Below are 26,240 nucleotides of genomic sequence, written 5' to 3'. Positions count from 1 at the left end.
CAGTTCCAGTTTTTTTGTTTGTTTGTTTTTGTTTTTGAGAACAGAATTTTCTTGGGACCTGTACTTGCCAATCCCTAGTCTAGACTTAGAGCATTTCTTGTATATTATTTTTCTTTCTAGAAGAAGTATGCATATTTTTCATCTTCTGGGCTTCTTGGCTCCCATTCCTACATGATATTTCTGAAGCACAGGCTTCCATCTCTTGATTCAGAGCGTAACTCATTAGTTAGCCTGGAGCCCCATTTCAGTTGCTTCAGGAAAGCATTGGTGAAAAGTATTTACTTTGAAATTTAACTAAAGCCAGTAGAACTTATTAAAACTGTGACTGGATAAATGAAATTTAAGCTGATACTATCTCTTCCCAGTGGTGGTTCTGGGATGGAAGAATGAATAAGAGAACATGTTTGGGACTAAGTCACAAAGTTGGTAATTGCTCATTGGGGAAACCATTCAGGGCAAGGTTCTTGAGGTAGGCAGGGAGGCAGTGCTGTGGAATGGATGACTTTGAATATAGCTCCTTGATCTCTTCTTTCCTGGGTTACTCCATATGTCACACTGTCACTTACTGGTGTTCATTTCCCTATCCCTGATGAATCTCACCATGGCACAATCTTATAATCATTACTTCTAAGAGGCTCCATTTCTCACTCTTTTATGCATTTTTTTAATATTTATTATATGTATGCTTACAGAGACAGATACACCTGTATATACACCAGCAGGTAAAGAGAGCAATAACTATCATCTGCTTGAATCTTAAGAGAACTAAGGTCTACAGCACATTTCCAACTCCAACTCCAGATGCTACCCACAATACACTGTCACCACTTTTCCACAGCATTCCTCTCCCCAAGATTTGGCTCAAACTTTTTATGAGAACACGTCTCCATTCTCAAGGAAACTTGGCCATCAACTTCTCTGTGTGTGTAGCACTTTGTGCATTTTTTTAAAATATCACTATCATATCACATTGATGTTTTTAAGCATCCATATACTTTATTGGACTATGAGCTTTCCCAAGTCAGGGTACATATCATAAAGCCTGTAATAGACATGCAATCAATAGTTGATGAGTAAATGAATAGTAAAAGAATATGATGAATAAGGATTTGTTTAATCCAATGATTTACATGTGAAGATAGAAAGACAGGCTAAGTTACTTACCAAACTGAAAATCTGTGCTTCTCCAGTTCCTCCAAGTAAGATAAATCCTCCGCATAATCCTCAATTTCTGTAGTTCTCCAAGCAGCTGATTTTTCCTTCACTGAGTGATCGATCAGACTTTCTCCCTTATCCAAGAAATTAAGGAAACAAAAAAATAAAGTATATTAGCAGATATCAGATAAAAGGTTTACCTGGTTTCAGTGACATTTTCTCCAGAATGACTTGTAGAATCATTGATCATCTAGAAGCATAGCTAGCCATGGTTTTTGTATTGAAATGATCGTTTTACATTCCACGTTCTCTCACTGAATCAACATGTCTCTACTGGCAGACCGTCATGTTCAATTTCTCATTATTTCACATGGAATAGCCTTTATAAATGTTGTTGGAATTTAAAAAAAAAGAAAAAAAACAAGGTCACGGTATTTGTATTGTCAGAACTACTGGTTGCAAGTAAAGAAAATGCATTATAAACTGCTTTCAGCAAAAAGGAATTTGAAAGAAAGTTTGAACAATCAGCCTATGGAGAAGGAGGGAAGTAGCTGAGGAATCAAAGGCCACTAGGACTCAGTCTTTCTCCCTCTCTGCTCTCTGCTTCAGCAGGAAACTTCATTCTAGCCTTGCCATGAACAGCTTCTTAGTTCCATAGCTTGTGACTTTCAACAACATATTTAAACTCAGGACCATAAAATGTCTGCGGGAGCTAATTTAGTAAACTTCAGTGAATCATGTGACCTATTATGATGTATCTAGCAAACATATTGTCTCATTGGAGAAACTGAGTCCTATCATTTAACCAAGGATTTTTAGGAGCCCCATGATGATGAGGAGTAGGGAGTAGGAGCAGTTAACCTATTTGGGCTCTTCCTTCCTTATTCACCAAAACAGTTCAACTTCCATTGATTTATATATTAGGGTCTTTTGTAAGACTTTATTGCAAAATGTTGCCAATAAAAATTCATTTGAAAATCAGTAATTTATGGAAAAAAGGAAAGTAGCCATAACTAACATAAATATTAGTTATGGCTACATTTATTAGTAATAACTAACACTTTTATTAAAACTTTTCCTGTTTTGTTTTTCCTTATATTCTTCTCAAATGTATTTAATTATCATTTGTAAGAGGACAGTTACCTGACATTCTTTGATACCAGCTCATACAAGTTTTAGCACGACTTCAGGGTTAACTATTTTGCAGTTGCAAAATGTTGCTTTGAATTCAGAGTTTGCAGTAACCAGGAGAAACAGAATGAAAAGATCTGTCATCAAATCTCTAGTGAAGTCAACAAGGCTACTTCTTTTTTTTCCCCCTTTTTACTTATTTATTTATTTATTTACTTACTTACTTAGTTGAGAGAAAGAGAGAGAGAGCAGAGGAGGAGCAGAGAGAAAAGGACAAGGACAAGAAGACTCTGCACTAAGTACAGAGCCTGATGCAGGGCTCAAATCCCACAGTCCCGAGATCATGACCTAAACCAAAACCAAGAGTGCTACCCTTAACTGACAGAGACAACCAGGTTCCCCAATGCTACTTCTTTTAATATGAAATTGACTGATTTGATTACCTTAAGAACAAAATCCAATTATGACAGCCATTAATTTAACAACTGTTTATTCTTACCAGGCCACCATCACCAGGGCATTACACAGACAGCAGACTGAAACACCACCCAGGTCTTCCTGTGAAAAAGGAAGCTTAGCCTGGAGTTTCAGCTTGGAAGATAAACTTTAGGTTTCCCACACATAGAGGCTAAGGAAGCACCTTCAGGGAAAATAAACATGGAACACCACCCTTGCCCACCAGCTTAGCCTCACTACAGCTTGATAAGAACTCCAAAGGAGAGTTCTACAGTTGTCTGGGGTCCTGATGTTATGGAACTGCTATCCAGGGAATACCTCCATATCTCCTGGTCTGGAGGCCAGCAGAGATTATGACTGTGGCTCCACAGTACTATATATATTTACATACTTTAAAAGCTGTTGCCTGAGGGTCTGGCTTCCAATTAGCCCGAGAAGAAGTCTAAATGAGATTATCTCACTTACAAGTCCTCGCATACCCTCAACAGTAGGGGCATATCAAAATAAATCAGGCAATTTATTGGAGGTAACCATATCCTGGAGATAACTAAGAGCTTAGGCAAGGTTGAGTGAGAAGGATCATCACCTACACAAGGCCATTCCTTCAAGAATGAGAGAGGTAGGCATTTCACCAATACATAGGGACAAACAGAGAGTCAAGCAAAAAAAAATGAAACAGAGAAATGTGTTCTAAACAAAAGAACAAGACAAAAACCACACTAAAAGACCTTAATGACGCAGACATAAGTAACCCATCTGACAAAGAATAGTCATAAAATAATATTCATAAATATAAAAGTAATAGTCATAAAGTAATAGTCATAAAGATGCTCACTGAACTCTGGAGAATGGATGAACACAGTGAGAACTTCAACAATGAAAGGAAACAGGAAAGTACCAAGCAAAACTCACAGAGAAAAAGAATGCTGAACTGAAATGAAAAATACACTAAAGGGATTGAACAGCAAACTGGATGAACTAGAAGAATGAGTAAGGGAGCTCGAAAAGAAACAATGGAATTCACACAGATGGAGTAGCAAAAAGAAAGACATAATTTTTAATAATCGGTATAATTAAGGAACCTCTTGGACAACATCAAACACAATAATATTCACAACATAGGGGTCCCAGAAGTGGAAGAGAGAAAGAAAGGGGAAGAAAACTTATGTAAAGAAATAATGACTAAAAACTGCCCTAAGTGAGGGAAGGAAACAAACACCCAGATCCAGGGATCCCAAAATTTCCAAATAAGATGGACCCAAAGAGAACCACACAAAGACACATTATAATTAAAATACCAAAGTTAAAGATAAAGAGAGAATCTTAAAAGCAGCAAGAGAAAACGAAATTGATATTTACAAGGGCAACTCCATAAAACTATCAGGATATTTTTTCAGTAAAAACTTTGAAAGCTAGAAAGGAGGGCATGACTATTCAAAGTGCTCAAGGGAAAAAAACTTCCATCCAAGAATACTCTACCTAGAAGATTATCATTCAGTTTTGAAGAAGTGATGAAGAGTTTTTCAGATAGGCAAAAGCTAAAGTACGTTATCACAACTAAATTGACCTTGTCAGAAATGTCAAAGGGACTCCTTTAAGCTGAAAAGAAATGGCACTAATTAACAACAAGAAAATATATGGAAGTAAAAATATCACTAGAAAAGGTAAATATATGGTAAAGATAGGAGATTAATCACTCCTAAAACTAAGAAGATTAAAAGACAGAAGTAGTAAAGTTAACTAAAATTACAATAATTGATTAAGAAATTGTATGAACTATATTAAAAGTGACAACAAAAACATAAAATGTTGGGGGAGTGAATAAAAATGTAGAGTTTGGGAGTATGTTTAAATTTAGGTTGCTATCAACAAAATAAAGGGTTATATACTTACTCTGAAATAGGTAAATCTCCTGATAACAACAAAGTGAAAACTTACAATAAATACAGAAAAGAAAATGAGAAAGGAATTTAAACTTAACACTACAGAAAGTTATCAAATGATAAAGGAAGTGAGAAAGAGAAGAAAGGAATAGAGAAGAACTACAAGAACAGCCAGAAAATAATGAACAAAATGGGACCAAATACATACCTATCAATAATTACTTTGAATGTAAATGGACTAACTTCTCCAATCAAAAGACAGAATGTCTGGACACATCAAAAGAGAGAGAGAGACACTTCTATATACTGACGATACAGTATGAACTATAAGACACTGATGAAAGAAATTAAAAATGACACAAATAAATGGAAAGATATTCCATGCTCCTAGATCGGAAGAACAAATATTGTTAAAATGTCCATACTACCCAAAGTTTATAGATTCAGTGCAATCCCTGTTAAAATTCTAATGACATTTTTCACACAACTAGAACAAATAATTCTAAAATTTGCATATAACTGCAAAGGACCCCAGACATCTATAGCAATTTTGAGAAGAAAGAGCAAAGCCAAAGTTATCATGCTCCCTGATTTTTTTTTTTTTTAGATTTTATTTATTTATTTGACAGAGAGAGATCACAAGCAGGCAGAGAGGCAGGCAGAGAGACAGGAGGAAGCAGGCTCCCTGCTGAGCAGAGAGCCCGATGCGGGACTCGATACCAGGACTCCGAGATCATGACCTGAGCCAAAGGCAGCGGCTTAACCCACTGAGCCACCCAGGCGCCCCTCATGCTCCCTGATTTTAAAGTATACTACAAACTTTAGTAAGTAAAGTAGTAAGTATACTGGTAGTAACTATACTACAAAATTTAGTAAGTAAAACAATATGGTATTGCCATAACAACAGACATTTGGATCAATAGAACAAAACAACCCAGATATAAATGCACACATATGTAGTCAGTTAAATTACAACAAAGGAGACAAGAATATATGATGAGGACAGAATGATCTCTTTATAATGAAATTATTGAATAACTACATGCAGAAGATGGAAACATGACCACTTTCCTACATCATGCAAAAATTAACTCAAAGTAGATTAAAGACTTGAAAGGGAGATCTAAAACCTTAAAACTCCTAGAAAAAACATAGATGATAAGTGCCTTGACAGTGTTCTTAGCAATTTTTGTTTTCTTTTTTGGATTTGACTCCAAAAACAAGGGAAACAGAGAAAAAATAAATAAATGATACCACCTTAATCTAAAAATGTTTCTGCACAGAGAAGGAAACAAACAACAAAATGAAAAAGCAAACTACTAAATGGAAGAAGATATTTGTAAATTATATATCTGATAAAGGGTTAAATCCAAAATATAAAAAGAATCTATATAAATCAATAACAACAGCACAAATTCAATTAAAAGATGGGCAACAGATCTGAACAGAGATTTTTCCAAAGAGATATATAAAGATGGGCGACAGACATGAAGACATGCTCAAAATCATTCATCAACATGGAAATGCATCACAAGAAGATTTACCATATACCTGTCAGAATGACAATTCTCAAAATAACAAAACAAAACAAGAAACAAGTGTTGGCAGTATGTGAAGAAAGGTAAATCCTCATGCACTATTGGGAATGTAAACTGCTGCAGTCACTATACAAAAAAATCTTCTTCAAAAAATTAAAAATAGAGTTATTTGGGGAACGGGGTGGCTTGGTCAGTTAAGTGTCTGACTCTTCTGTTTGGCTCAAGTCATGATCAGAGGGTTATGAGATAGAACCCTGTGTCTGGCTCCACAATGAGTGTGAAAACTGCTTAAGAGTCTCTCTCTCTCTCTCTCCCTCTCCTTCTGCCCCTGCCCAACCTCTTGCTCTCTGTCTCTCTACCTCACTATAAATTAATTAATTAATTAATTATCATATAATCTAACAATTCATCTACTGGATATGTATCTGGAGAAAACAAAAACACTAAATTTGAAAAGATATCTGCATCCCTATGTTCATTGCAGCATTATTTACAATAGCAAAGATATGGAAACAACTTAAGTGTCTGTCGATGGATCAATGAATAAAGAAGATGAATGAATAAAGAAGTATATTATATATTATATATACATATAATATGTTACATTCATATATATTATGTTACTTTATATGTTATATATATATATTATATGTTACATTCATATTTATTATATATATGAATATATATATTCATGAATATATTCATATATATATGAATATATTATATGTTACATTCATATATTATATGTTACATTCATATATATTATATATATGAATGAATAAGAAGTTATATATATCATATATAAATATAACAGAATATTTTATATATTATATATTATATATTATATTCACCTATATATATATGAATGAATAAAGAAGTTACACATATATATAACATATATATAAATATAACAGAATATTACTCAGCCACGAAAAAGAATGAAATCATTGCCACTTGCAACAACAATACCTTCATGGTATTATGCTTAGTGAAATAAATCAAACAGAGAAAAACAAATACTGCATTGATTTCACTTACAGGTTGAATGCAAAAAAGAAAGAAAGAAAGAAAGAAAGAAAGAAAGAAAGAAAGAGAAAAAGCAAACAAAAAAACAAAACCAAACCCAGACTCATAGATACAGAGAACAGATGGTAGGTTGCCAGTGTGGGGGTGGTGGTGACTGAAATAGATAAAAGGATTAAAAAGTATAAATTTTCAGTTATAAAATAACTAAGTTGTAGGGATTAATGTAGAGCATGGGGAATATAATTAGTAATGTTGTATCAACTTCATATGGTGAGTGGTGACTAGACTTGCTGTGGTGACCATAGCAAATGTCAAAACACTATGTTGTCACCTGAACCTAATTATAATATGCTATGTCAATTACACCTCAATAATTTTTTTTTTGCTTTCACTATTATTTTTTTTAATTTTATTTTTTATAACCATATAATATATTTTTATCCCCAGGGGTACAGGTCTGTGAATCGCCAGGTTTACACACTTCACAGCACTCACCATAGCACATACCCTCCCTAATGTCCATAATCCCACTCCCCTCTCTCAATCCCCCTCCCCCCATCAACCCTCAGTTTGTTTTGTGAGATTAAGAGTCAGTTATGGTTTTTCTCCCTCCCAATCCCATCTTGTTTCATTTACTCTTCTCCTACGCCCTTAACCCCCCATGTTGCATCTCCTCTCCCTCATATCAGGGAGATTCTATGATAGTTGTCTTTCTCCGATTGACTTATTTCGCTAAGCATGATACCCTCTAGTTCCATCCACATCGTCGCAAATGGCAAGATTTCATTTCTTTTGATAGCTGCATAGTATTCCATTGTGTATATATACCACATCTTCTTTATCCATTCGTCTGTTGATGGACATCTAGGTTCTTTCCATAGTTTGGCTATTGTAGACATTGCTGCTATAAACATTCAGGTGCACGTGCCCCTTCAGACACTACGTTTGTATCTTTAGGGTAAATACCCAGCAGTGCAATTGCTGGGTCATAGGGTAGTTCTATTTTCAACATTTTGAGGAACCTCCATGCTGTTTTCCAGAGTGGTTGCACCAGCTTGCATTCCCACCAACAGTGTAGGAGGGTTCCCCTTTCTCCACATCCTCGCCAGCATCTGTCATTTCCTGACTTGTTAATTTTAGCCATTTTGACTGGTGTGAGGTGATATCTCATGGTGGTTTTGATTTGTATTTCCCTGATGCCGAGTGATATGGAGCACTTTTTCATGTGTCTGTTGGCCATCTGGATATCTTCTTTGCAGAAATGTCTGTTCATGTCCTCGGCCCATTTCTTGATTGGATTATTTGTTCTTTGGGTGTTGAGTTTGCTAAGTTCTTTTTAGATTTTGGACACTAGCCCTTTATCTGATATGTCATTTGCAAATATCTTCTCCTATTCTGTCAGTTGTCTTTTGGTTTTGTTAACTGTTTCCTTTGCTGTGCAAAAGTTTTGATCTTGATGAAATCCCAATAGTTCATTTTTGCCCTTGCTTCCCTTGCCTTTGGGGATGTTCCTAGGAAGATGTTGCTGCGGCTGAGGTCGAAGAGGTTGCTGCCTGTGTTTTCCTCAAGGATTTTGATGGATTCCTTTCTCACATTGAGGTCCTTCATCCATTTTGAGTCTATTTTCATGTGTGGTGTAAGGAAATGATCCAATTTCATTTTTCTGCATGTGGCTGTCCAATTTTCCCAACACCATTTATTGAAGAGGCTGTCTTTGTTCCATTGGACATTCTTTCCTGCTTTGTCGAAGATGAGTTGACCATAGAGTTGAGGGTCTATTTCTGGGCTCTCTATTCTGTTCCATTGATCTATGCGTCTGTTTTTGTGCCAGTACCATGCTGTCTTGATAATGACAGCTTTGTAATAGAGCTTGAAGTCCGGAATTGTGATGCCACCAACTTTGGCTTTCTTTTTCAATATTCCTTTGGCTATTCGAGGTCTTTTCTGGTTCCATATAAATTTTAGGATTATTTGTTCCATTTCTTTGAAAAAAATGGATGGTACTTTGATGGGAATTGCATTAAATGTGTAGATTGCTTTAGGTAGCATAGACATTTTCACAATATTTATTCTTCCAATCCAGGAGCATGGAACATTTTTCCATTTCTTTGTGTCCTCCTCGATTTCTTTCATGAGTACTTTATAGTTTTCTGTGTATAGATTCTTAGTCTCTTTGGTTAGGTTTATTCCTAGGTATCTTATAGTTTTGGGTGCAATTGTAAATGGGATGGACTCTTTAATTTCTCTTTCTTCTGTCTTGTTGTTGGCGTAGAGAAGTGCAACTGATTTCTGTGCATTGATTTTATATCCTGACACTTTACTGAATTCCTGTACAAGTTCTAGCACTTTTGGGGTGGAGTCTTTTGGGTTTTCCACATAGAGTATCATATCATCTGCGAAGAGTGATAGTTTGACTTCTTCTTTGCCGATTTGGATGCCTTTAATTTCCTTTTGTTGTCTGATTGCTGAGGCTAGGACTTCTAGTACTATGTTGAATAGCAGTGGTGATAATGGACATCCCTGCTGTGTTCCTGACCTTAGCGGAAAAGCTTTCAGTTTTTCTCCATTGAGAATGATATTTGTGGTGGGTTTTTCATAGATGACTTTGACAATATTGAGGTATGTGCCGTCTATCCCTACACTTTGAAGAGTTTTGATCAGGAAGGGATGCTGTACTTTGTCAAATGCTTTTTCAGCATCTATGGAGAGTATCATATGGTTCTTGTTCTTTCTTTTATTAATGTGTTGTATCACATTGATTGATTTGTGGATGTTGAACCAACCTTGCAGCCCTGGAATAAATCCCACTTGGTCGTGGTGAATAATCCTTTTAATGTACTGTTGAATCCTACTGGCTAGTATTTTGGTGAGAATTTTTGTATCTGTGTTCATCAAGGATATTGGTCTGTAGTTCTCTTTTTTGATGGGATCCTTGTCTGGTTTTGGGATCAAGGTGATGCTGGCCTCATAAAATGAGTTTGGAAGTTTTCCTTCTATTTCTATTTTTTGGAACAGTTTCAGGAGAATAGAAATTGGTTCTTCTTTAAATGTTTGGTAGAATTCCCCCGGGAAGCCGTCTGGCCCTGGGCTTTTGTTTGTTTGGAGATATTTGATGACTGTTTCAATCTCCCTACTGGTTATGGGTCTGTTCAGGCTTTCTATTTCTTCCTGGTTCAGTTGTGGTAGTTTATATGTCTCTAGGAATGCATCCATTTCTTCCAGATTGTCAAATTTGTTGGCGTAGAGTTGCTCATAGTATGTTCTTATAATTGTCTGTATTTCTTTGGTGTTCGTTGTGATCTCTCCTCTTTCATTCCTGATTTTATTTATTTGGGTCCTTTCTCTTTTCTTTTTGATAAGTCTGGCCAGGGGTTTATCAATTTTATTAATTCTTTCAAAGAACCAGCTCCTAGTTTCGTTGATTTGTTCTATTTTTTTTTTTTTTTGGTTCTTATTTCATTCATTTCTGCTCTGATCTTTATGATTTCTCTTCTCCTGCTGGGTTTAGGGATTCTTTCTTGTTCTTTCTTCAGCTCCTTTAGGTGTAGGGTTAGGTTGTGTACCTGAGACCTTTCTTGTTTCTTGAGAAAGGCTTGTACCGCTATATATTTTCCTGTCAGGACTGCCTTTGTTGTGTCCCACAGATTTTGAACCATTGTGTTTTCATTATCATTTGTTTCCATGAATTTTTTCAATTCTTCTTTAATTTCCTGGTTGACCCATTCATTCTTTAGAAGGATGCTGTTTAGTCTCCATGTATTTGCGTTCTTTCCAAATTTCCTCTTGTTATTGAGTTCTAGCTTTAGAGCATTGTGGTCTGAAAATATGCAGGGAATGATCCCAATCTTTTGATACTGGTTGAGACTTGATTTAGGACCAAGAATGTGATCTATTCTGGAGAATGTTCCATGTGCACTAGAGAAGAATGTGTATTCTGTTGCTTTGGGATGAAATGTTCTGAATAGATCTGTGATGTCCATCTGGTCCAGTGTGCCATTTAAGGCCTTGATTTCCTTGTTGATCTTTTGCTTGGATGATCTGTCCATTTCAGTGAGGGGAGTGTTAAAATCCCCTACTATTATTGTATTCTTGTCGATGTGTTTCTTTGATTTTGTTATTAATTGGTTTATATAGTTGGCTGCTCCCACGTTAGGGGCATAGATATTTAAAATTGTTAGATCTTCTTGTTGGACAGTTCCTTTGAGTATGATATAGTGTCCTTCCTCATCTCTTATTATAGTCTTTGGCTTAAAATCTAATTGATCTGCTATAAGGATTGCCACTCCTGCTTTCTTCTGATGTCCATTAGCATGGTAAATTCTTTTCCACCCCCTCACTTTAAACCTGGAGGTGTCTTCGGGTGTAAGATGAGTTTCTTGTAGGCAACATATAGATGGGTTTTGTTTTTTTATCCATTCTGATACCCTGTGTCTTTTGATTGGGGCATTTAGCCCATTAACATTCAGGGTAAGTATTGAGAGATATGAATTTAGTGCCATTGTATTGCCTGAAAGGTGACTGTTATTGTATATTGTTTCTGTTCCTTTCTGATCTACTACTTTTAGGGTCTCTCTTTGCTTAGAGGACCCCTTTCAATATTTCCTGTAGAGCTGGTTTGGTATTTGCAAATTCTTTCAGTTTTTGTTTGTCCTGGAAGCTTTTAATCTCTCCTTCTATTTTCAGTGATAGCCTAGCTGGATATAGTATTCTTGGCTGCATGTTTTTCTTGTTTAGTGCTCTGAATATATCACGCCAGCTCTTTCTGGCCTGCCAGGTCTGTGTGGATAAGTCTGCTGCCAATCTAATATTTTTACCATTGTATGTTATAGACTTCTTTTCCCGGGCTGCTTTCAGCAGTTTCTCTTTGTCACTAAGACTTGTAAATTTTACTATTAGGTGACGGGGTGTGGACCTATTCTTATTGATTTTGAGGGGGGTTCTCTGAACCTCCTGGATTTTGATGCTTGTTCCCTTTGCCATATTGGGGAAATTCTCTCCAATAATTCTCTCCAATATAATTTCTGCTCCCCTCTCTGTTTCCTCTTCTTCTGGAAATCAATTATTCTAATGTTGTTTCATCTTATGGTGTCACTTATCTCTCGAATTCTCCCCTCATGGTCCAGTAGCTGTTTGTCCCTCTCTTGCTCAGCTTCTTTATTCTCTGTCATTTGGTCTTCTATATCGCTAATTCTTTCTTCTGCCTCATTTATCCTAGCAGTGAGAGCCTCCATTTTTTATTGCACCTCATTAATAGCTTTTTTTATTTCAACTTGGTTAGATTTTAGTTCTTTTATTTCTCCAGAAAGGGCTTTTATATCTCCCGAGACGGTTTCTCTAATATCTTCCATGCCTTTTTCGAGCCCGGCTAGAACCTTGAAAATCGTCATTCTGAACTCTATATCTGACATATTACCAATGTCTGTATTGATTAGGTCCCTAGCCTTTGGTACTGCCTCTTGTTCTTTTTTTGTGCTGAATTTTTCTGCCTTGTCATTTTTTCCAGATAAGATTATATGAAGGAGCAAGTAAAATACTAAAAGGGTGGCAACAACCTCAGGAAAATATGCTTTAGCCAAATCAGAAGAGATCCCAAATCGTGAGGGGGGAGAAAGGGTATAAAAAGAGGTTCAGAAAGAAAAAAAAAAAGAAACAATTAAAAGAAGAAAACGAATAAAGAAAAAATATAAAAAGGAAAAAAAAATATATATATATATTAGATAAACTAGTTAAAAAACGTTTAAAAAGAAAAGGGTAAAAGTTAAGAAAATTTAGCAGAAGAAGAGAAAAAAATTGAAAAAGAAAAAATAATTAAATTCACTGCAAGGCTAAAGAGTCATGGGGAGAAAGGCATGAGTTCCGTGCTTTGCTTTCTCCTCCTTTGGAATTCCGATGCTCTCCTTGGTATGAAACTGCACTCCTTGGTAGGTGAACTTGGTCCTGGCTGGGTTTCTTGTTGATCTTCTGGTGGAGGGGCCTGTTGTAGTGATTCTCAAGTGTCTTTGCCCCAGGAGGAGTTGCACCGCCCGTACCAGGGGCCAGGCTGAGTAATCCGCTCAGGTTTGCTTTCGGGAGCTTTTGTTCCCTGAGTGCTTTCTGCTTTCTGTAGAGTTCCAGAGGATGGGAATGAGGATGGCAGCCTCCCAGTCGTCGGCCTGGAGGAGCCGAGAGCCCGGGGCCCCACTCCTCAGTGCGCCCTCAGAGAACAGCACCCAATCACTCCTGTCTCCCTGGCCTCCGGCCACGCTCTGAGCTGACTGAGCCTGGTAACCCCAAGCTTAGGGCTCACTCCTCGGCTCTGTCTCTGTAGCTGGCTTCCCCGTTCTAATACTTGTAAGCTCTGCGACACTCAGACACCCCCAATCCTTCTGTGACCCTGCGGGACCTGAGGCCACACTGACCCTGCGTGGGATTCACCCTGGTTAAGCCTCTGGAGCGATGTCCCTCAGTGGAACAGACTTTTAAAAGTCCTGATTTTGTGCTCCGTTGCTCTGCTGCTTGCCAGGAGCCAGCCCCTCCCCCCACGGTCTATCTTCCCGTCGCTTTGGATTCACTTCTCCGCCAGTCCTACCTTTCAGAAAGTGGCTAATTTTCTGTTTCTAGAATTGCTGTTCTTCTTCCCTTCGATCTCCCGTTGGATTTGTAGGTGTTTGCAGTCTTTAGATAAGCTATCTAGCTGATCTCCCGCTACCTGAAGTAGTCTCAGCCTGCTACTTCTCCGCCATTTTGACTCCTCCCCCCCTCAATAATTTTTTTAAAAGGAGAAACCAATCCCTCTAAAATAAATAAATAAACAAACAAACAAATAAATAAATAATCGTGGTCTTCTTTATCTTTCTTAGCCTCTGTAACTTTTGTGTCAATAATGGTATTTGTTTTTAAGATTTTATTTATTTAATTGAGAGAGAGAGAAAATGAGAGAGAGAGCATTAGAGGAGAGAGGTCAGTGGGAGAAGCTGACTCCCTGCCAAGCAGGGAGCCCGATGTGGGACTTGATCCCAGGACTCCAGGATCATGAGCCAAAGGCAGTCACTTAACCAAATGAGCCACCCAGGTACCCAATAATGGTATTTTTAATAAGGTTATTTAGTGTTAGTATTTTTTATTACTCCATTCCTTCAGTAAGTTAAAGAATGACAACAGACTTAAAAAATATGAGTGTTTTGAAGTGTCCTAATTAAATATATTTGATTTGCATACCTTATTAGACTGTTTAAAAGATGTTTTGTAACTATTTACATTTTAGATTTAAAGGAATGTCATTATGAATTGCTTAGACATTTTATTCACTTTCTCTTGATAGAAAGCTGAAAGCACCACTAAGAACCAAAGCATAGATTTGGTGTACCCACCAAAGTTCCTGTCTGGTGAAGTATAGGTTTTTCATGATAGAATCCATTAAATTGCTTTCTATTTGGTTAATCTGTAAATATGTATCTTGGTTGTTCAACTAAATTCGGTGGAAGTGGGTGATAATATATTTTTCTGTATCTATCCAACATGGTGATAACCTCACAGTTGAAATTCCAAGAAATACCTAGTAGAGGTCATTTCATTAAGTACTTCGATTGCAATAACAACAGTGAGCTTTACCTCTGGTTGTTAAATCACAAAGAAAAACACCCATGAATTCTAAAAATGACAAGTATTTTTTGAACCTTTGGATTTCCTTTAAAGACTATCTATGTTGGGGTGCCTGGGTGGCTCAGTGGGTTAAGCCGCTGCCTTCAGCTCGGGTCATGATCTCAGGGTCCTGGGATCGAGCCCCGCATTGGGCTCTCTGCTCAGCGGGGAGCCTGCTTCCTCCTCTCTCTCTGCCTGCCTCTCTGCCTGCTTGTGATCTCTCTCTGTCAAATAAATAAATAAAATCTTTAAAAAAAAAAAAGACTATCTATGTTAATGTGCTAAAAAATTTTTTTCAAATCAATGTTTTAGAAGACAGAACGTCATGAAAATTAGTTTATGTCTAAAGAAATGACCCCCCCCCCCCGCCCCGCAAAGGAACAAAAATAAGAGGTTTAAATCCAAAAAGAAGGTAAGTATGTGCAGGGACGTTACCAAGTAAGCACCAGGTGTGTGTCTCCTCACAGAGAGGATTCAAAACAATCTGCCAAAAGCAGATATATCCTGAATCTCTACCTGAGAAATAATGCTTTAACTAAGATATCATCAAGATTAGAAAGACAGAAAATAGATCCTGTCTGTACCCTGAAGCCAAAGAACATCATCACTAAAAAGAAATTATTCCAAAAGCAATGTATTTAGAAAGATGAATATCTATACTTTAAGAATTGGTGGTGCAAAATTTGTTCTGGAACATCACATTTTATATATTTTATGTACGGCTACTCATACCCTAATCTATCACAGAAATCAACAGCAAGTGTTGAAATATAAATTGCTAAAATTCAGAATATGATTTTCAAGTTCAAGGACTAAAAATTTGGTTTGTGGGAATTGTCATTCAAATATAACCATGTTTATGAGGCACCTGGGCCACTCAGTAGGCTAACTGTCTGCCTTTGGCTCAGTTCATGATCTTAGGGTTCTAGGATCAAACCCCAAGACTGGTTCCCTGCTCAGTGTGAAATTTGCTTCTCCCTCTTCCTCTGCCCCTCTACCCAGCTTGTGTTTTCTTTCTCTCTCTTTTTCAAATAAATAAATCTTTAAAAAATGCAACACTGGGGCACCTGGGTGGCTCAGTGGCTTAAGCCTCTGTCTTTGGCTCAGGTCATGATCTCAGGGTCCTGGAATCGAGCCCCGCATCAGGCTCTTTGCTCAGCAAGGAGCCTGCTTTTCCCTCTCTCTCTGCCTACCTCTCTGCCTACTTGTGATCTCTCTCTCTCTCTCTCTCTCTCTCTGTAAAATAAATAAATAAAATCTTAAAAAAAAATGCAACACTGTTTAGAAAGCAATGAATAAGCATTCTTTCAAACACAACACAAAACGACAGCTAGGAGTGTTCTAAAGAATTTTGAAAAATTAAAATGCATAGTATTGTAGTGAAAAGGGTTGACAAGTGATGGTCAGAAGACACACATTCGAGTCTACCTACTTCTTTGGAAACTTAGATTATTTAAAGTTCATGAGTTTAAGCTTTTTTTTTTTTTTAAGATTTTATTTATTTATTTGACAGACAAGAGATCACAAGTAGGCAGAGAGGCAGGCAGAGAGAGAGGAAGGGAAGCAGGCTCCCGGCTGAGCAGAGAGCCCGACTTGGGGCTCAATCCCAGGACCCTGAGACCATGACCCGAGCCGAAGGCAGAGGCTCAACCACTGGGCCACGTAGGTGCCCCGAGTTTAAGCTTTTTAATCTGAAAAATAGAGATAGTATTTGTCCTACATAGATCTTGTGGAGATTCTTGTGGAGACAAGAATCTATGGAGATAATAACTATAAAATTCTTCTGGGCATGAGGTGAAGAACATTTAAAATGCTTTAGAATATTAAGGATATAACTAGTATCTGGCACAATGCACTATATAGCCCAGGTGATCAACAGAACACTTCATATTCTTTCTTTTGTTTTTATTACAGCATTACAATGAAGCAGTTAAGTAGAAAATATTATAGGAAGATATATATTAAATCTCAAGTTGTCCAACTCATGACATGATAAGCTCATTAAATTGCATTATAGGATAGGAAACAAAGCCCAGGGTCCCTATCTCCTTGTTCAGAGGTTTTGCCCTTTACCCTGAATTCCTTTGATGGCCCAATCATCTAGTGGAGAAGAGCGTCTAAGATGGGACCAATGAGAGGGTAAGTCTTTTGGCAAAGAAAGGGAGCTTGAAGTTCACAGGCCAGTGGCACCAGTGCATTGGAAAAGCATTAGAACAACGAATCTCCACTTAGCAGCATCGTTTTTTTCCCCAAACTCCTTACAGGGTCTTTGTGCGCAGCTCCAAGAAACACTGTTCATCTGCCCATCTGGCCAGATGAAGAGCCAGGGGATTGTTTCATCAAAAGAGAGAGGTTTAGAGAAAGGAAATGGTGAATAAAAGACTGAATCCCAAGGATTACAAATGCGTTTGAACTGCCCTGGGAAGATCAGAAGGGAGCAGTGGTGGACGCTTTAATGCCTGCCCCATGAGGTGCACCGTTTTTAGTTTTTTTTTTTTTAAGAAGGCAGTGACGGAGGGTTTGGGGTGGAGGCACTCTGCTAAGAGGCTTGCAGTTCATAAGATCACAGAACTACAAGCCAGAGATAACAACAACAAACACCAGGTGCATCTGAATTATCAAAGCAAACAAACATGACATCATGTTCAATTCCACCCATGCTGTTATTAGCATCTAAAAAAAAAAAAAATCATAGCTCCAAATTTAACCAGTCTAAATCCTGAGGCCATCCAACAAGAATCCTTTCTCCTCTTTCTTGAATTCGTATATGATACGTGTACCAGAGAATTTTTCAAGACAGGCTTTCCATTAGCAATGCCCAGGGAGAAACAAGATATCCCTGGTTGCCTAGAATTTACCTAAAGAGAATTCACATACATTGAGGAACCAACCCCCTACCCAGGCTTCTGTTTCTGTGCTCTGGAGGAGAGCTAGCATTGCTGGCCTTTTGGAACCACAAATTTCGATTGTTCTCTGGTCCTGTATAATTTGGAAAGCTGATGCATCCCTTGTGAAGTTGAATGTTAACCTCATTTGCCCACTGCCACCCTGGAAATTGCCTAGGTTAGTTCTTTCTTATCAATGGAAGACCCAGATTAGTCTCCAGTAAGCTTGCCAAGATGAGGGAAAAAGGAAAACACTTAAGTTGGAGTCGGGGGTCTTAGATTGAGGTTTGGTAGGTGGTATAACTGCCCTTGTCCACATCACTCAGTCACTTGATTCTGGGTGATGGGTGTGTGTCTGGCTTTCTTGTCACAGCATGGCTTCACTAAGGCGTAATCCCAACAAGAACAAACTTCTTCCTGAAGCAATTCAGTTAAGACACCGTCCCAAAGTGGCTGACCCGCAGGGAAGAGCATAATATCCCAAGCAACTGACTCACAATTTTTGAAATATAATATTAAAAATAAAGCGAAAATGAATTCCTTCATTGAACATGTAAAACCAGAAAATATAGGGAAGAATATTAGCTTTTCTGGATGATTGTACTCTTTCTCCCCTTATCTATTTAAGCTTTTCTTCTAATCCCCAAATTTAAATTCAACAATTAGTATGAAAAGTCAGAAAAGGACTTAGAAGACTAATATTAGATCCACAATACCCCGGGAGTCTTGTCTGCATACCCTTTCTTCAGTGTCCCAAAGAGTGTACCTAAAAGTACGTAATACATGGGGTGTCTGGCTGGCCCAGTCAGTTAAACTTCTGACCCTTAATTTTGGCTCAAGTCATGATATCAGGGTTGTGAGATCGAGGCCCACACTGGGACTCGTGTTCAGTGGGAGTCTGCTTGAAGATTTTCTCCCTCTCTCTTGGCCTCTACCCCTGCTCAGGCCTTCTCCCTCTCTCTGATATAAATAAATAAATCTTAAAAAAGTACATAATACATAATAGTCCTTAATATGTAATATGTATAAAAAAGACATGAGCTTTTCCCCTTCCTAGCAAGTTGTTCATTTCCTTATCCTAGCCCTTAAATTCAAGTATGCAATCCAAAAAGTAGAACACCATGTATACGAAGCTTAAAGGAGAAAATAATTCACAAATATTTTGAAGTATTAATTCATGATGAATACAAATATGGAGTCTAGAAACAGTCTGGATTCAAAACCCAGCTACGCACTTATTAGTGACATTATCTTGGCTAACTCACTCCATCTCCCATGCCTTATTTGCCTCACCTATAAAATAGGGAAAATGATGATAATGGTAGTGTCTGTCCCATTAGTTGGCTGTGAGAACAAGATGGGTTATTTAATGCAGAGGATTGAGAACATTTCCCGGAACCTAGTCATATCCAAGCACTCAGTAAATACTGAGCTCAAATGTCCTCATTATAAATTTCACTAAACTTTTGAATCCTAAGTTTCCTTTTAAAATATGAACTGTGATAGAAACATAGTAATTGTGAATGCTGTAGTGGTCATCCAGACATTAAAAATTTAGTCATTTATTTGAGTAGATGGTGGCCCGCTATTTAGAGACGAGAACAAGACTGACTTGAAAGTCTGTCTTGAGTGTAAGGAAAAATATTGATTCTAGGGGTGCCTGGGTGGCTCAGTCGGTTAAGTGTCTGCCTTTGGCTCAGGTCATGGTCCTGGGTCCTGAGATTAAGCCCCATGATAGGCTCCCTGCTCATCAGGGAGTCCACTTCTCTCTCTGCCCCCCCTTCTCGTGCTATTGCTCTCTCTGTCTCTCTCTCTCTCTCTCTCAAATAAACTTAAGAAATCTTTTCAAAAAAGGTTAGTTCTATAAACCTATGTCTATTTAGTCAGGAAAGTGGAAAATTAATGATTCAAGTAATTTGGATGAGAAAAAGCAGGGATCGGAGGATAATTCTTTCACTTCAACCTTCTAGCCAAACCAATATTTTTGAATACTTACAACCCAAAGCCACTTGCTCTACATAGGTATGGATTTTGCAAAAGGCTGAATATCTAAAAACTGGGTCCAGTAAGGCTGGTAAAATTAATTTAACTGAGATTTGAAAAGCCAGGCTATGTAATTTATATAAATTTATCAAGACAGTTTCTGGACAGACTTCATGGCAGCCATGATCATGCCAAATAAAACACAGTACAATCAGCACATTTTCTAATCACCCTCCCCAAGCTGGAAAGAGTCTTGTAGACTGATTAAATTAACTAAAGTCTTCAATAGCTTAAAGAAGTCTGATTCGGATGTAATAAAAATTTATTGGCATTACTGATTTCACAAACGTCAGCTGCTTCGGCATGCCCCACACTTCAAAACCTGCTTTGAAGACCAAATTACTTTCTACCTGTAAATATATTTTAAGAAATCATAGTTAATAATCAGGGGCTACTGTTTTCATGGTCTTTCCAAAGCCAACATTTACAGCTTTCATCTTACCTTCTTGTGTAATTCATGGTCTTCTTTTAAGAGATTGAGATCACAGTCCATAGGGCAGGGGCCAATTTTATTAGAAATGCTTCCTAGGGTTAAAAACAAAAGGTGGAAAAAAATATATTACTGATTTTCACTTCAGAGGATATGTAAGTTTATACTACTGTAATCTAAGAGTTTATATAAAGCCTGACAAATGGGGCTAAATAAAGAATTGTAAGAAGGAAGCTCTAAGATGTTCTATCCTCCACAATTTTAATTCACTCAATGTATGAACTTCAAGTAGAACTCTACCAATGACCACACCACAGGGATGCAATTTACAAGCAGCAGCTGTGTCTAATCTGCTTTCTTACCCACATCCATTATCAGCTATTTTTCCAAGTTTTCAAAGAGACTCCTCTGCACCCATTTTAGTCTCAAGGTATAAAAAATTCTGTTCTCTGTCTCAGTACCCAGTATTTAACACCTGAGCTATCTTTTGCATATCGTGCGTGATTTATTTTATACCACAGTTTCACAGTCCCAGCACTATTGATATTTGGGACTGGATAATTCTTTGTTATGGGGGTTGCCCTGTTTTGTAAAATGTTTAGCAGCATTTCTGGCCTCTACCCACTAGATGCCAGCAGTAGCTTCCACCTCTCCACCCCCTCCACATTTTTCACAACCAAAAATGTCTCCAGGCATTACCAAATGTCCCCTGGGGGACAAGACATCCCCAGTCGAAAACCACTGTCTAGACCAAAAACTCTCTGCAAAATAAAACAAAATTAAAAAAACGAAAAACAACAACAACCAAAAACCCTCATTTCAGGCAATGTATCTTGTTCATCTTTGTTTCTTCTTCTGCAGTGTATAACAGGGACTGAAATACTGTACTTACAATACTGTTTTTTTTTAAATTATTATTATTTGAGAGATAGAGAGAGTGAGAGAGAGCTAGAGAGCACAAGCAGGGGGAGCGACAGAGGGAGAAGGAGAAGCAGATGCCCGGCTGAGCAAAGAGCCTGACGCTGAACTTGGGCCCAGGACATGACCTGAGCCAAAGGCAGATGCTTAAATGAGTGAGCCACTTAGATGCCCCAATACTGTTTCTTAAATTATAAATCAACCAATTAATCCATCTCATAAAGTTGACCCAACATCTTTTTTTTTTTTAACCATAAGCAGCCAAAGTTTTGCTGCTTGTCCTCTTCTCCCCCTCCAAGGATTAAATATTATCATCCCCTGGCCCTTAAGAATTGCACCTGGGGACATTTTTTTAATGAGATTTCCATAGTGTAAAAGTTTTAGGACCTGGTCTCCATGTCTACATGTTTTAGAAAACTTTTTCTCCCTAAAGATGACCCAGCCAGCCTCTTCACCCCAGTCAAGGTCTATGTGACTCATGCATTTTGATGGTTTCATTGTATTTTCTGACTCTGCTCCTGGTTGATGGTGCCAAACTGAAAGCAAATACCAACAAATGTCCTTCTTCAGGTAGAGTCTGACAGGTCAGTTGCCCCTTGTGTGAGAAGTCTGGCACTTTAGTCTATTGAATTGAAAGTGCTATAAATTATTAAAAGAGCTTCCTTGGCTCTAAAACAGAATTCATTCATAGTGAGGTTGATATGGCCAAAATCAAGATAAGAAAGAGAGGAGAAGGGAAGGAAATGAAGTTAAATTTTAAATATACCATTCTTTTAAAAGAGTGAAAATTTAAATGTACAGCACATAGCTGGTAGGTAGAATAACAAATATGAAATAATAATAGAATGAATTTTTAGTGTTTTTGCTCAACTTCATATGTATTATATTGTTTACTACACATACACTCATACAAAACAAACTGTTAGAAGAGCCAGCATTACCTCATTTGACAGACTTGGAAATTGAGACTCGAGAGATCAAAGAACTTGCACAAATCAGATAGCTAAAAATCTGAAATTTAAGCCCAGTTTTATCTGACCTCCACATCCATACATTTAACTCTTCCTTTGCATCTTAGGTGAGAACCATACCCCATTTCTACTTATACATATTTTTTAAATGTTGAATAATATATTCATTTTTTTTTATTGCTGCTGGAACACATTTCCACCAACTTAACGATTTAATATTCATTTAAGTATTTTGCAGGTCAGAAGTCTAGGCAAACATGGCCCAGCTGGTTCCACTTCTTCCAAGTCTTACCCAACCAAAGTCAACATATCAGTCAAGGCTGCAGGTCTCATCTGGGTCTTGGAATCCTCTTCCAAGCTTGCTGATTGTTGGCAGAATTCATTTCCTTCTCATGCTTTCCTTGCACTCTCCTTTAAGCCAACAACCATGGGATGCATCCTGATGCTTTGAATCTTTCCAGTTTTTCTTCCTGCCTTCTCTTCTGCTTACCAGCCTGAGAAAGTTCCATCCATTAAAGGTTCATGTGATTAGATTACGTGCACCCAGATCCTCTCTCTCATGGTGTGTACAGCTTCTGGGGATGAGTGCTTAGACATCTTTGAGAAACCAAGTTAGAAATCCTGCCTGCAGGAACAATTGCTGATGTAATGGAATTTATATTGCTTTATGTTAAAATGTGGTAATGCTGTGTGTGTCCAGGTAATAAAGTCCCGACCAAAGAGATAGTCTTCTCAAAGACTTTTCAAAGACATTGTGTTTGTTCTTACATAAAATGTTCTCTGCTCCAAAACCTATTTTCTAACTTATAAAAATGTATATAGTAAATATATACACATTAGATAATTATTAATGTACACTTCCTATAATTATATGCCTTATGTAACATCTACTGTACATTGTATAAATGTATACATAATACAATGCTTATCAAATTCTGATCATACTGTACATGCAGTACTCATCCTTTCTTACACTTATATTGTTTCATTATTAAATATTCCTCAAAGTCGGATAGTACATCATTTGTTTTTACTTAACCAGCCCCCTTTGGTTGGATATTTACATCATATTGAACGAATTTCACAAAAAAATCTTAATTTTCATCTGTGCATATTTTCACAAATGAGTATGTAAGATCAGGAGGTCAGGAATACTAAATCGAACACTTAGGATTTACAAAAAGAACTATCAAAATTCAATCTGCAGTCAGCAATGTAGGAGAGTATCCAATTTACCCACATGCTTGCCAAAACAGACTCTCAGTGTATTTTTCAGTTTGTCCCTCTTGGTAGACAAAATTATAACATTTCATTGCTATTTTAACTTGCAATCCTATAATTCTAAAAAATGTGAAAACTTTTATGTTTGCTGAGCACATATGCTTTTTATGTTGTAAGTTGCCATCTCCCCAGTTGTTTTCAGTCTGAATATTTAACATTTTCTTTAAGATTTTTATCTTTCCAGGGCGCCTGGGTGGCTCAGAGTGTTAAAGCCTCTGCCTTCGGCTCAGGTCATGATCCCAGGGTCCTGGGATCGAGCCCCACATCGGGCTCTTTCCTTGGTGGGGAGCCTGCTTCCTCCTCTCTCTCTGCCTGCCTCTCTGCCTACTTGTGATCTCTCTCTGTCCAATAAATAAATAAAAAATCTTTAAAAAAAAAAGATTTTTATCTTTCCATATCAAAGATGTTAACTGTTTGCCTGGCACACAGGTTTAAAACATTTTACTGTTTGCAGTTTGCCTTCTAATTTCCTTCTTTTTCTTTTCTTTCTTTCTTTTTTTTTTTTTTTAAGATTTATTTATTTATTTATTTGACAGAGAGAGAAAGAGAAAGAGCACAAGCAGGGGAAGAGGCAGGCAGAGGGAGATGGAGAAGTAGGCTCCCTGCAGAGCAAGCAGCCTGATGCAGGACTCCATCCCATGACCCTGGGATCATGACCTGAGCCTAAGGCAGATGCTTAACCAAGCCACCCAGGGGTCCTGCCTTCTAATTTCTTTGAGAGGTGTGTGTGTGTGTGTGTGTGTGTATGCAAGATGTGGTTTTCAATCTTATATAATCATGAGTATCAGTGTTTTTCCTTTATTGTTTCTTTTTTTTTGTTTATAAGCTTACAAAATCTGTCCACACTAGATAGTCAAATGAAGTGTACAGAAACAAACGATAAATAAATAAAGAACTCATGAGGTTCTGCATGATTTTCTTTCGAACTTCCTCCCACCACCATTCAGGTGAGCAACCAGCCATGACCCTGGAAGTCCTCCTAACACCCCAGGGCTAGACATGCAAACAGAACCAAACTTCATTCGTCTTAAAGGATTCCTTCCCCTTATTTCCTATTCCTCTTCACTACCTTGCCAAGCCACCCAGACTCAAAATCTCCTCCATGAGTCTTCCTTCTCTACTGAGACTCAGAGCTAATCATTTGCCACTTTCTCTTTGACCTTGTGAAGAAGATTTTATAGCCATTCCTTCCTCTTTTCAACCACAAACATGAATTCGACCTTCATTCTTATGTACAGGCAAATAGATAGATACAGATAAGCAGTGACTTTTAACTGAAACAGAATTATGCCTACACTTCTGTTCACAACTTTTTTTTTCCTCATATAATAAGAAATCATGGTCATATCTCTGAGTCATAAAACACATATCTAACTACATTTTACTTAAAATGAATTTTTCCCTTGGTCTTCCTTCTTATCTGCCATGCACATTCCCCTAACACCTCTCCATTCCTCCTGCTCCCCATAACCCACTCTCTCTTTTCTCCATGCTCATTTAACCAGATATATACATGCCCACACATATGTGAACATAGGGACACACACATTGATAAAGGTATTTTTCACTGTTACACAAAAAGGAGATTATATATTGCATATACCTGCCTATACCCTTTTTCACTCAACAATGTCTGATGGAATTCCTTTGAGTCAATAACTATAGCTCTAATTTATTAGGTTGAATGGCTGAATAGTATATTATACTGCAAATGTAGCCTGATTTATTTGACCATTCCTTACTGATGACATTCATTTTTCTTCATTTTTATATTCTTATCAAAAAGAATGCTACTATAAAATCCATCTACTTGTATCCCTCCATACTAGTCTTTTTATTCCTGTGGATGGATTTCCAGGATGGATTTGCTGGGTCAACAAGTTGACATACTTTAAATATTAAAAGATACTGTCTAGCTGCTTTCCAAAAAACTTTTATATGTATGTAAATATATATATGTATATATATATGTTTGCATATATACAAATTCATATACATCTTTCCATAAGCAATTTATTTTAAAAATCTATTTTTCTAAATTCTTGCCACCAGTAGATCACTTTTGAATTACTAATTTATAATCTTCTTAGATTATGGTCAGAGAGAATATCCTCTATTATTGTATTTTGTATATGTCTGTCACATATATAAAACCTAACAAGGTTAGGTTAGGCTTTATACTCATATGTTGTGTTATTTGATGCATATAAGTTGTGTCATATTATATCTTTTTCATAAATTATACCTTTTCTCATTCTAAAATGTTCTTCTCTTACTATTTAGACCTGTTTAAAACTTCAATGTTAACTTGCCTGATGTGGACATTTCTTCTTGGGACAGTTTTATTTTTGTTTTGTTTTCTGGAATCAATTCATTCATAGCTGTTCAATATTTCTTTAAGGATGCTTATTGTAAGCTGTGGGTTTTCTTTCTAACTCAGTTTGACAGTATCTTTTACTTGGAGAATTGTCATATTTTTAGAAATATTACTTTACTTTTCTACTTCCCTCTTTCCTTTTCTTTGTGTTGCTGATTCTCTTAGGATAATGATCATTTCTCTTGGCCTTTCCTTCCTTAATGTATGTTCTCCATTCAATTATGCTACTTTCTTTCTCTGTAATCCAGGCTTATATTATATTATATTATTATATTATATTATATTATGTTATATGTATTAATAAAGGACAAAATTAGGGTACCACATAGTGTCTGTTTCTAATGAAGGACTGGTAAAAAACCAGCACAGAGAGAACGAACCATGGCAAAGGGAAAGATATGAAAGTGTATGTCCGCAGAAAGCATAAAAGTGTCCCATGAAAGAGGAGATCAGCTTTTAAAAACCTAACAACTTCTACCATTTGACAACACCAGAAAAATAAGCTCTTCTCTGCTGTCCAGCCCTG

General features: G+C 37.2%; 1 protein-coding gene across 1 annotated transcript in view; it reads right to left on the bottom strand.

Annotated features, from left to right (window-relative positions):
* Positions 1-26,240, bottom strand: part of LOC125101538 (uncharacterized) — a 323,109-nt gene that overhangs the window by 155,003 nt on the left and 141,866 nt on the right. The window contains 2 exon segments of the mRNA XM_047731961.1: positions 1,165-1,289; positions 20,180-20,262. Coding sequence (XP_047587917.1) covers positions 1,165-1,289; positions 20,180-20,262 — 208 coding nt within the window.

This window comes from Lutra lutra, chromosome 6 (genome assembly GCF_902655055.1).
Source record: "Lutra lutra chromosome 6, mLutLut1.2, whole genome shotgun sequence".
NCBI lineage: Eukaryota > Metazoa > Chordata > Mammalia > Carnivora > Mustelidae > Lutra > Lutra lutra.
The sequence above is the reverse complement of the archived record's forward strand: the minus strand, read 5'-3'. Positions and strand labels throughout refer to the sequence as shown.